The sequence below is a fragment of the Aulonocara sp. 'chitande type north' Nkhata Bay genome, linkage group LG17 (genome assembly GCF_057382095.1).
Source record: "Aulonocara sp. 'chitande type north' Nkhata Bay isolate Kocher_YH1m ecotype deep benthic linkage group LG17, A_spYH_male_GT1.1, whole genome shotgun sequence".
In the NCBI taxonomy this organism is placed as follows: domain Eukaryota; kingdom Metazoa; phylum Chordata; class Actinopteri; order Cichliformes; family Cichlidae; genus Aulonocara; species Aulonocara sp. 'chitande type north' Nkhata Bay.
This window is the reverse complement of record NC_141360.1, coordinates 41,338,265-41,350,448: the sequence shown is the minus strand read 5'-3', so window position 1 is coordinate 41,350,448 and position 12,184 is coordinate 41,338,265. Positions and strand designations below refer to the sequence as shown.

Sequence of the window (12,184 nt, the reverse complement as noted above, 5' to 3'; positions counted from 1 at the left end):
CACGCGCCGCTTCACACGCACCCAACTGCACTCGAGCTCGATCTGCGCGTTCAGGCGGCGCCTTCATTCCAAAGGCAACGGCGAGGCTTCAAACGCCAAGTCGCGCCTGTCATGCTTTCAATTAAGTATAACTCGGGAATAATATATATAAAAATAAAAGCACTGGGAAAGGTATAGATGTAGATACAGCATGTACGGTAAATACCTTTACGGTGTGCATCCACTGCTGGTAAGACCGAGAATTACCTGACAGGACGTATAAAACAGGACATGTGATTAATCGTTCAGGGTTCAAAAGAAGCCCCATACTGGCTGCTGGAAATGCAGCCACAGTGAAACATCATTATGTAAAATAATCGACTGTTTTGTTTGTTACTTTGATCATGCAAACAATAAACAGCAACATTTAGCAAAGAGAAAAAAATACTACACAAAATAAAGTTAATATCACATCATGACATTTTCTAGAGACTTTCACTTAATTTCAACATTTTCATGTCTTTATAGTTCAAGAAGATCATATTTTTAACTCTTTTTGAACCGTTTTCTGTTGGACGTTGCTTCAGCTTCACTCCATGCACACAAACACTGAAGCTTTTTCTTGCAGTACGGACCTTCACTTACAAAAACCCCTTCAATTATAACTTCTTTAAGAACAAACATACTCTGAATATTTCCTGGCAGTTCCTTATTTTTTGCTTTGAATAGAATTTGTGCTGTTTGGAATTTCACTAGATCGGCACATTTCAATATTTCAGACTGCAGTAACCTGTAACCTGCAGCGTGGATGATTCAAACTGCGTTTTTTGAAGAGTACAAAGTGAATGTAATGTAGTTTTACAGTTGTGGCCCCAGACCTCTGCACAGTAGCTTAAGTAAGGTGAAACCAGTGAACAGTAGAACATGAAGGGATGTTCTGTCTAATACCTGCTTTGCCTTGTTTAGTGTTGAGTTGAAGAATTTGGGGCCCAAACTGACCCTTGGGGTACATCACAAGCAATGTGCACATAGGGAGCATTTAATTTCACAAACTGCTTCCTGTCAGTTAAATAACTCTGGACTCAATCTAGAGCGACCCCTCTGACACCGTAATGTTCCAGGTTTCTTATTAATATATCAGGATCTATAGAGTCAAATGCCTTTGTCAAGTCTATGGAGATTTTCTATAGTTCTCAGAATCTCCTATCAGACCACAGTGTGGTCGGGGTCAGAGTTCACACTGAAAAGCTTAAAAGCACGACGGCAGCAACATCTGGATGGCACCGCTTCTTTTCTTTACCGTCTAAAATCTGTGTTGCTGCGATTATATGATCGAATTTGTCCTGCGAGGCTTTGTTTTAACAGGAAACAATAAGCTCTTTGGTTTGCACTCTGCTAGGTTCACACGTGCGTTTTATTATCGGCCCGAGAACAAACAACACTCAGGATGCGTGTGAAACTTTAAACCTGAGAACAGCAAAGAGCAACTGCAAGTCATGACATCAGTGTCACTTATATAATAATCAGTGCATTAACATCGACATGGTTGCAGCTGCGATATCTTACAGCAGGCCTCAAACACTGAGTGAACATAATTTATCAGCATTTTTTAAAAAGGCTTCTAATTATTTTCAGTTTAGCGGCCTCACCTCGTTCTGTTCGCTGACACTTCCTGTGTGTTGCATTAAAATATGGCAAATAAAAATAACGCAGCTAATTGACAGACAAGTCCAGCAGTACTCACTTCCACAGAAGCCCCCCTCTGTGATCTCTTCTTCAAACACGTCAGTGAAGCCACGGCCTGCGTTCAATTTGGCCAGCCGTCCGTCGATGAACTGCAACCATAAATTTAAACATGCTTATTAAAGAAGGGAGCCGGGGGAGGGGGTGGGGGGATGTGAACACACTCACACAGATACAAACACTCCAGCAGCCACAGAGGGGTGTTATTAATCCTACCTGACGGAAACTACATCCCAAGATTAGTTGGGCTGCAGGTAATAGGGATTTGGTAATGCGGAGCAGGTGAGGGATTAGAGCAGCAGACGACATGCTACACTCTGTCTGAGACACGAGGAAGTTTCATTTCCTCCCTTTGTAACGTGGCGAGCAGAAAAACTCGCACTCGTAAATATGGACTTAACAGCTAGACAGCGACACGTTTCACGAGCGCAGTCGCGCGTAAATATGTTACGCAACCACAAGCGCAACACAAACGTTTGCAAACACAAAGTAAACATTTAAGATGAACAGAATAAACAAACAGCATTCTTTAAAAAGCATGAAAGTAAACGGAGTCGCCCAGACTGAGGCTGCAACTTAAAAAAGCAGAGATGAGACGGGAAACTGAATTATACGTGTAACAGCTACAAAGACATCAAAGGCTTTGTTCCTTAATATTTTGGCCTAACATAAGATTTGTGGTGTGCCAAGCAGTGCAGATTCTTATTAGTTCAATGTTTTATGGCTCCGTGTTTGGGGTTTTTTTAGGGGAAAGAAACTACAAATTACATTTCTAAAATATTGAACATGAAGAAAATCATTATAGGAACATTGATGACACACACACACACACACACACACACACACACACACACACACACACACGGTGTTCTGTTGACTTCATCCAACCAAACTGACCACAGGTTGGCGTTAGCTTCTAGTCCCAAAGCTTATTTTATGATCGAACCTCTATTGTGACATCATCGGGTTAAACTTGGCAAGTCTGTGGATGTTAACAAAAAGGAACAAAATACACACACACACACACACACACACACACACACACACACACACACACACACACACACACACACACACACACACACACACACACACAGTGCAGTTTTAACAAGTCTGCTAAGAGTCGTTAAAACTGTGTGAAAATGCAGAAAAGACAACTTTGCACAGATTTGATTTTCTTATCTCAAACTTAGATGTTTACATTTTAAACTTGTTGTGTGGAGGTTGGAGGGAAAAGTAACAATGTGCCATTGTGCTTATTTAAATAAATAAATGCATATAATGATATGCAAACATATATATCTGCATCTGCATTTAAAGCTGGAATTTTCACTAATTATTACCATTAATTAGTGATCAACACCTACTACCTTTCAAACAATGTTTAAGGATTTTAATAACATACGAGCACAGAGGCAACATGCTGCCATTTGATTTCCAAGCGGTCCCGTTTCCACCCCTGAAAGTGTGGCCAAAGTATAACAGCAGCAGAGGCTGTTCTTGGGTGCATGTCTTCAGGGACAGCCTGCTAACTAGCGGCCGACACGTCGACCCGTGCCCACGGTCAGAAGAGCTGGAAACTCATCATTAGATCATTTTAATGAGAGGTGAGAGCGCCGCCTCCAACCGGTGCTCTGCTTCATGGCTGGCCCAATTAGCGCAGATAATCAACCCAAATCATCACCCAGCCAGAGCCTCCGCTTACACTCCCCACCCCACCCCCAGCCATATTACCTGCCTCATTGTGGGCCTTAATTAGACATTACTCATCAATGGCAGCCTGTGATCAACACACTCTCGCACACATACAAACCAGCACTTCAAATAAATAAATTAAAAACAAAAAACAGTCATTCTGGTGTTCAAGCGCATGAGCATGTCCATAAACACAAGAACGAAGACACAACAGACCCTTTTCATACCGCCTTAAATAAGGGTGGTGGGGGATGGTTAAGGTTACAGATATAACCAAGGTTCTCTGATTAGCATGTCTCACTCTTGGAACCGCCCATTAAAGGAGCTCGACACCAGGACGGGTGCTGTGCCAACTTATACAACCTGATGGTGGTGGTGGTGGTGGGGGGGAGCTAGCTTCTGCTACTATAAGCCATGACAAATAACTGGCCACCTGATCCAGAACTATCCTGCCATCTGTGGTCTGGCTTTGGGTCCTTGGACTACAGGTTTCTGGGACCTCTGGACAAACAGGGGAGGAGGCAGAGCCCAGGACATCCCCACCTGTGTGCATCACTGGGACTAAAGCAGGCGAGAGCTGAGGCTTCTTTGGAAAGTAGAGTTTCAGTACCTCATCAACACTGTGCTTCTCCTCACCGCTCTCTTTGCATGGAGGTGTTGGGCGAAGAGTAAAGGAGGTCCTTTACTAATAGAATAGGATGCTGCGTTCTCTCCTGAAGATCCAGGACTTACGCCCAAGTAGCCTGTACGACCACTACTGTACGCAGGAAACATGTTATAATACAGCGATCAAGAATAAAGGGAGGACTGTAGACGATGATGTGGCTTCACCATCTGCCTCCATAATCTGGTCTAATAAAACGTTTGAACGTTGTTTGAACTGAGCGACTTCTGCTAGAGATGGCACGATACCACTTTTTTATGCCCGATACCGATATCATGAATTTGGATATCTGCCGATACCGATATGAATCCGATATAATGTGTTTTTTAATCAATAAAACTGTTTTTTTAATATCTTGCTGCTTTTTGTATAAGTTCATACTCAAGTTAAAAAAACAAACAAAAAAACACTAAAGCTACTCTGTTACACCTGTATGCAAAAAATACAACAAAATATTTCATAGTTCAGCAAAACTGATCAATCTAATAAACTTAAACCTGCTCCATCCTCCCTATTCTGGTATTTTAAAGAGTAAGCAACCTAATCAATAGGGCTCTAAAACTCCCAGCAAAAAAAATAAAAAAATAAAAATAGGGAACCACCCCCCACGCTCCACCTCATGACGCTTAATCGACGTAATCAACTTTAATTTGATGCAGGTTGGAAAAAAAAGTGCTCAGAAATAAATTATTTTTCAAGAATAATTAAATAGATTCAACATCTTTCTTCTACAGAACTGCACAGATGGAAAAAGTACTATAGCTTACTAGGATATATTAGACTTAACAGTTACTATATGCAGTAATGGACTTCTATACATTTTACATCAGATTAAAACTTTGGTTGTAAGATTCAGATAATTATTTATTAAAAGCTCGACATTTTAAATGAGAATAAGAAAGAAAAGTATGTCTTTGTGCCCCCTTTTCCCTGTTCATGCCCCTGGCTAAACTTTGCTAGATCCGCCCCTGCACAGTTACAGCCGTCAGCTGTAGAAAAAGATCCTGGTGTAGAAAGTAATATTAAATAAATTCTAACAACAGCTGATCAAGCTTAAACGTGCTGCTGTTGTTCAGCCGCTGGTTTCCTCTTTCTGGTGCAAAGTGGGCCAAAAACAAACAAGAGAGACGGACTCGCGACAGAAAAGCCGATCAGCTGATCATTGATCAGTTTCATTATTGAAGCAGCAGCAGGAGAGGGAGGGGGAGGCAGTCGCTCCATATATCGGTTGTTAAGCTTAACGTGGGAATGCTTTACAAACATTCAGAGATGAACTTGCACACTTGCTTTACTTCTCTCTGGGATGAGATGTCGGTTTGGTAGCGAAGCTACAAACACACACAGCTGCTCTATCACGTGACCACACTGCTCCGATGTGCTACGGTTATGAGCCGAGTTACGCCATGTCGCAAGTTCTGCGAGGTGCTTCTTTGATGTTTAATAGATCGGATTACATTTTTATTTCTCTCCGATATCCGATCCAGTAATTTACGTCAGTATCGGACCGATACCAATACGTGATATCGGATCGGTCCATCTCTAATTTCTGCAGCCGTCAAACTAACATTTTATAACCTGCGTTTGGCTGGTAGGTAAGCCTGTCTGTGCGCGTTCACCTGCCCTGCATGTTAAGATCAAGGATATTTCATGCTCTCGTCCGACCCAGGCGGGCCTCACACACTCGCCCAACTGCACAACACAATTCGCTGGTAAGCTAAGTGAGGAAAAGGAATGAAACAAAGACATTTTCCCAGGCAGCATAAATGGGTCGTTCTTTTGATGTACTGCTTCCCATGACATCATACTGTATTACTACTTGCTAGAACAGCGGTCCCCAACCCCCGGCCCGGTTCCCATCCATGAGTCGTTTGGTACCGGGCAGCGAGAGTTGAGGCTCGGGTGTGAAATTGATGGTTTTCAGGGTTTTTATTGTTATTTTTTTTATTGTTTTTATCGTTAACTCAGTTTTCCTGGGTCTTTTCCCGTTTGCTACGAATAAATCTTTTCTTTGGTACCAGTACTGATTTTATTTTGTTGTATTTATCCACGACACCTTAAAGGCCGGTCCACGGCACAAAAAAGGTTGGCGACCGCTGTGCTAAAGTACCTCTTGGCCTGTTGGTAATTTTTGTTTTTAGTTTAGTTTTGTTGGTAAAGCTGAAGCTAAAGCTAACCTTTGTAAGCAACAGCTTTGCTGCTTTAGGACAAAAGAAGTCGAGTCCCTACTCACATGAGCATCTTTGGCACCAGCACCGTTGTTGGCCTCATGGCGAGGTCACGTAGGATATTTTTAAATAGCGAGACAGTAATGGATTCTTCAAAAGAGGAAACTCTGAGGAAAGAACCACGACGGGACCGAACGAGGGCCAGCTTTAATGACGCTTTCACGGTTACTCAGAATTCTGATTTCGCCAACATTTGGAAATCGAGTCATTTACTTGTTCAAGACTCAAACAAATGTTGCTGCTGATTTAAAAACAAATCCAAGCCAAACTAAATATGTGAAGACAGACAAGTGAAAGTATGAAGAACAGATGATAGTGCTGCTGCAGCGCTTCGACTCTAAATGTCTCTTTGTTTCCCTCGTGCTGTCTTGGAGTACATATCAAGCATGCTTATAGACATGAAAAAAGGACGCATGCAAATACTAGAAATATGAAAAAGCTGCATTTTGCATTTTTTCCTGTTGCCGCTAAAATAATATTTACTTTCCAGTTTCCTGCAGCAGCTGTGATACACAATAAAGTGTGCTTTCTGCACTGCGAGACTGCGACCGCACACAACGGATTAATTTATTACACACCATTCCTCGACAATCTTGTTCTTATCCGCCAAGACTGATGCATAATAAATCACTGGAGTCCAAGTCCCAGTGAAACAGCACATGGCTTCGTTTTGTCAATAGGAGAAAGAGTTCATTGACTCAGTCTCTGCTGTACGTGTAGGAGCTGAGGATGGTTGATAGGAAGCAGGTTAACGTTGACAGACCCCCCCCCCGCATTCTTTTGGATGATTTCTCCCACTTGCTGCTCGGAGCAGAGATGAGCTGGTGGACCGAGCAGAGAGGAAACACTGCAGGAAACTGCGAGTTTGCAAGAAGGTGAAAATGTGACATTTTAGAGGGGGGGGTCTAACTTTTGTGTCTACTTATTTTAGGGTCGGTTCACTTAAGAACCAGAACAACAGTAGGTTTTTAGTAATAGGAGGTAGTCCAGTTGTTATAATAAGGGCATTAAATGCAACTATTAGCCTTAAACGTCATGTGACACTACAGGGTCTTTAGCTCCATAATTATAATGACAAACTCCTGAGTTTGCATGAATAACTCTGATTATTTGACTTGGCTGATTGCAGAACCAAAGAGCTGCTATGCAGTGAATTAAAACACTCCAAAAACACAAAGTACCTGCAGAAAAGCAATTTCCTGCTGAAACGGTAACACCTCAAACTAAGGTAACACCTCAACATTACGCACGTGTGTAATATGGTCTGTCAAGTCCAACAATGTGGTTTAAATTTTACTGCCGGCGTAATGTTGACGGTGTTAAAACCGCCCATTTGGGTTGTTGTGTAGCTTCGTTCCGTTTGAGCGTTGAGACTGTTTGTTTACACCGACAAAGCCTAAAAACGGAAGCTACGATTGGCCCGTGGTTCCCTCTGTCAACGATCCCGCCGGGAATAAAGCACAAAGTGCTCACCTCGGCCGGAGAAAAGGGAAAACAAACAGGAAGCAGAATAATTAAAGAAAGACTCTAATCCCTGCACATCTGTGGATGCTGATCCATTTGTTTAATAAAAGGCAGCAGTCCGAGTTTCTAACGCGCACTTTTGTGTCGTCAGCTGGTGACGTGACGATAAAGATGTATTGCGTTAAAACAAATAATGAGAGTGTCGTCGGGTAAGAATGAGCTGGGAAAATAAAAATCCAACCATCTCCAGGACCACAGAAAACAAATGCGTGCACGTGTGTGGCCACGCCAGTCGAGTTTTGTTTGTGTGTTTCCGAGTGGATGTAGGTCACGGCCAGAGCAGCGCTCGGGTGAACCGCTGGCCTCTTTCACTTTAGTAGCGAGAGGAGTGGAGGAGATAAGCTCGCCCCATCTCCTGCGCTGGAGAGGAGGAGGAGATAAGGGCCTGTTTCCCAATGCTACCGCTGAGGCGTGAGCCAGCCGGGAGGATGCTTTGAACCGCTGCTCGCTATCTGCTCTGCCTGGGAAAATTATAAACAGAGTGTCCAGAGAAACAAAAGGTTGATTGAGGGCTGCTGTGCTGCGCTCTCGGGGGTAAATCGCACTAGTATCGTGGGTCAGAGAGCGCAAAGAAAAATCCGAGGGGCGAGAGGAAATTTTCTTCGGTGCCAGAGGTGTCTTTCCACTCGTCTCTGCTAAGTTTAGTATTACTGAAGGGATTTTGGGGGGAAAAACATATTAAGTATACATGAGTGGTTTTTAAGGGAAACCACACATGAATAAAGGATACCTGCTCGCGCTCAGGCACACAAACACACAGCAAGTAAACACACACACCACCCCGGCGGAGTTAACAAAACCTATACGAGGCGGATTTTAGATTTTCTGAGGAGCAAATTAAAATTCTGGTCCCATATTTTGATTTTATAGACACGTGGACATGATATCGTTTTTTCTTTTTTTACACCAGATAAAACCGAGCAGAGAAACATTAAGATGTGCACTAAGAGATATCCACTGTAAACTGTTTCTGGAGGTCAGTAACCTCACATAATCCCAGGCCTCTCGCCTCTACGTTCCTGCAAATCCAGCTGACAATTTGCTGAGCACGAGACGAGCTACCAGGCAACTTTTATCTATAAAAATAAAAACTTTCACCAATGGAAACAAGAAATATGCTCAAAAATAACCTGATAGAAGAGGTTAGATTAACTGACCAAGTAAGCAGTCGCTCAGTGTGTGCATACAACAGCTGATGGTGCTGATCTGAGGACGAGTAACGGCCCTCTTTTATAGAACAGAATGCAAATATAGATAAAGATGTTACATTCTTTCCACTTCAGCACAGAGCACGCACGCACGCACGCACACGCACACGCGCACACACACACACACACACACACACACACACGCGCACACACACACACACACACACACACACACACACGCACAGGTTTGTACCTGTTTGAAGAGCTGCAGGTTGACAGCCATGGACAGGAAGTTCTTCATGGTGCTCGAACGATGGCTCACGAAGCTTTCTTCACAGAACGTGATTGGCTCTCCCTGTTCAGAAAAACATTTTTGCTTAAAAACAACAAAACTCATTTTTGTTTGCACCAATCTGTTTTCGCACCAACGAAGCCGCAGGAAGCAGCACAGACGCGATATCCTGTTTTTTTTACGGCACCAGTTGTTGTTGTTTATGGAAGGATTCGTGTCATGCACATGATGTGTGGCATCGTTACACGCTGCATCTTTTAACCATCGAGTATTTCAGACGATTTCTTCATTAGTGAGCTAAAACCCAAACAGGAAGGAAGGAGGAAGAGTGGAAGTTGGGGGAAAAAACAAAAAAAGGAAAATTAGAAACTGCTCCCCTGGCAATGCATACATGATCTCCCCTGGACCAGATACACGTCCCAGTAAACCCAACAGTGCTCCACACGAACACATTATTGCATTATTACCATTTCTTACATCATGTCTGTCGGCCTGTGAGCTACAGACACGCAGGATGACAACAGAACCACTACAGGCCAATCGCGCGCTGCCCCACGGTCCTTTTCCAGTTCATGTTCTCTCATAATTAACATAATTCACACAGATTTCAACGATGCTCCAAATTCTTCAGAGGTAAAACAATGTGCTTAGTCTGTTCCAGGCTACGAGCACAGCGCGCCACATAAAAACAACTTAACAACGCTGGAGAATAACCCCATTTTCAGGGACTGGCAGAGGATACCAGTGGCCCAAATTACATCACGGGAATACAGTTCCACTTACATCACTAAAAGTTTTACGGCATATTATCTTGTAAGAGTTGAAAGTGACTCGTGGTTTAATCAGCTACAGACCACACTGCAGCGTGCAAAGCTGGATAGCATACTGAGAAGCTAACGGCTACTAAGGAAAAACAAAAATTCCCGAGTACACAGAGCTCAGTGTTCAAACTCGGAGCTGCCGTGCACGACTACGAGCGCCGCTGCAGGACTCTCCCATCTTTACAGGGACAGTTCACTGATGTGCGTTTGCGGAGGTTGTTCGATTCATCACCACCTGGTTACACGAAAACAAAGCTGGTGAGAAATTTCTACTTGGCTACATTTGCCAGCAGGAAGGTGATGCGCATCTCCTCCGTGGTTGCACCGCGGCTTTGCTTTGGGTTTGCTGTGGTAGAAAGAAAACCGTTCCTGGCTGCTTTACTGGTTTTATTTTTCATGCTGACAGTTGTTCTTTTTTAACTGGCTTGAGAGTGAGCGAGAAGCATTTAGCCCCCTATATTTAATGTAAGGAGGACGCACAGAGAACAGATTTCGCCATAGTGGGGAAGGACGAACGTGTTTTTATCTGCACCGTTACAGGAGGATCACAACAATCATTTTAGCTATTTTAAGAGACTCATTACACTGAACCACAAAGCTTCCAGGTTACAGAGGAAAAAGTGTAAAGTTTGATGATTGCCTGTTGTTTGTTCACATGGTGAACTTTTCCTGTACAGCAGAACAATAACAAACATCGATTGAAGGACTTGGCGTGATTTTACCACATCACAGGGTTCAATGCATGCCTTTATCCTGTCTTCCTTCTCTCAAACCAACCAATCACAGCAGATGGCCCCGCCCCTCCCTGAGCCTGATTCTGCTGGAAGTTTCTTCCTGTTAAAAGGGAGTTTTTCCTTCCCACTGTCGCCAAAGTGCTGCTCATAGGGGGTCATATGATTGTTGTATGTATTATTGTAGGGTCTACCTTACAATATAAAGCACCTTGAGGTGACTGTTGTTGGGATTTGGTGCTGTGTAAATAAAATTGAATTGAATTCCAAAATTGCAAATGCTGAGGATGAGCCAACAGTAAAAACGAGGAAGATTCTTTCAGACAGACGATGATGTGTCGGTCAGGCTTCATGCTTTAATGCGCAGTCTTTATTTAAAATGGAAACATTTTATTGCATGTTCTGGATGCTTCCATCTCATGCTGGCTTATATCTGTGCAGGCACTTTGCATACAAAGCTGCAAATTTTGTGAGCAAACTGTAACTTTCTGAGATTATGCACGGAGAAGGTTTCTGTGTCTAAAATAATGTTTACCACTTTTAAACATGCGATTGCACCTCAACCACACTTATCCACAGCTTCACATCTGGCTGGATGATCTGAACTGCTTACACGTGTCGTTTAGTCAAACCTGAGCGAATAGGACCGACCGCACACCCGCCTACCCAGCCTGGCCTCACCGATGGTGGTAAAAACCGATTTGCTATTTCGGGTTCTTTTGTCAGACACCTGTGTTACTCCGAGCTAGCGAGAAGCACCTGGGGAGCTTTAACGTGAGCCGAAACCGACGATCTGCCCGTATAATCAGCCGATTGCTTTTCGACTCATTATCATTTTCGAGTTTTGTTTCATTTACAACCCAGCGAGACTCTCACCGAGCATCCACACCCCTCCTTCTGTCGAGGCATATGGGTCTGTGAACTACAGAGCGCCTCAGCTCTCTCTGGGAAGATCTTTCCTTCAGAACGACGAGCAGAGCGATATTCCCCAAATTTCGGGACACGGGGTAGAGATCTTCTTTATTAAATCACAAGTGTAGTTTGTGCATGTATGTTAACTCCAAAGCTTTTACACAGATCCTAAAAGTCTAAAAGAAAACAGTGTGTGAACGTGAGCGAACTGAGAAATCGCCGCGCGATGCGCTCGCACGCACAAACACACAGAGTCTCGGCGCCTGTGTCAGAGGGGAGGCAGTTTGTTCGTATACAGCCTGTATACAAAGAAAAGAGAGACAGCATCAATAATGTAGCATCTTGACTCCGGGAGTCCACAAAGTCCAATTAATCTCAAAGCCAGAGGAACAAAGGCTTTGCTATCTGACAAACAGGACATGGTGTAGTTTGCTGTGCTCTGATTCAGAC

The 12,184-nt window shown here is 43.4% G+C and overlaps 1 protein-coding gene across 3 annotated transcripts in view; it reads right to left on the bottom strand.

Annotated features, from left to right (window-relative positions):
• Positions 1-12,184, bottom strand: part of dennd1b (DENN/MADD domain containing 1B) — a 92,156-nt gene that overhangs the window by 13,277 nt on the left and 66,695 nt on the right. For all 3 annotated transcript variants that reach the window (XM_086268427.1, XM_086268428.1, XM_086268429.1), the window contains 3 exons: positions 9,232-9,333; positions 1,724-1,814; positions 206-246 (listed from right to left, as the gene is read on the bottom strand). In XM_086268427.1, coding sequence (XP_086124553.1) covers positions 206-246; positions 1,724-1,814; positions 9,232-9,333 — 234 coding nt within the window. The remainder of the gene's footprint in view (positions 1-205; positions 247-1,723; positions 1,815-9,231; positions 9,334-12,184) is intronic.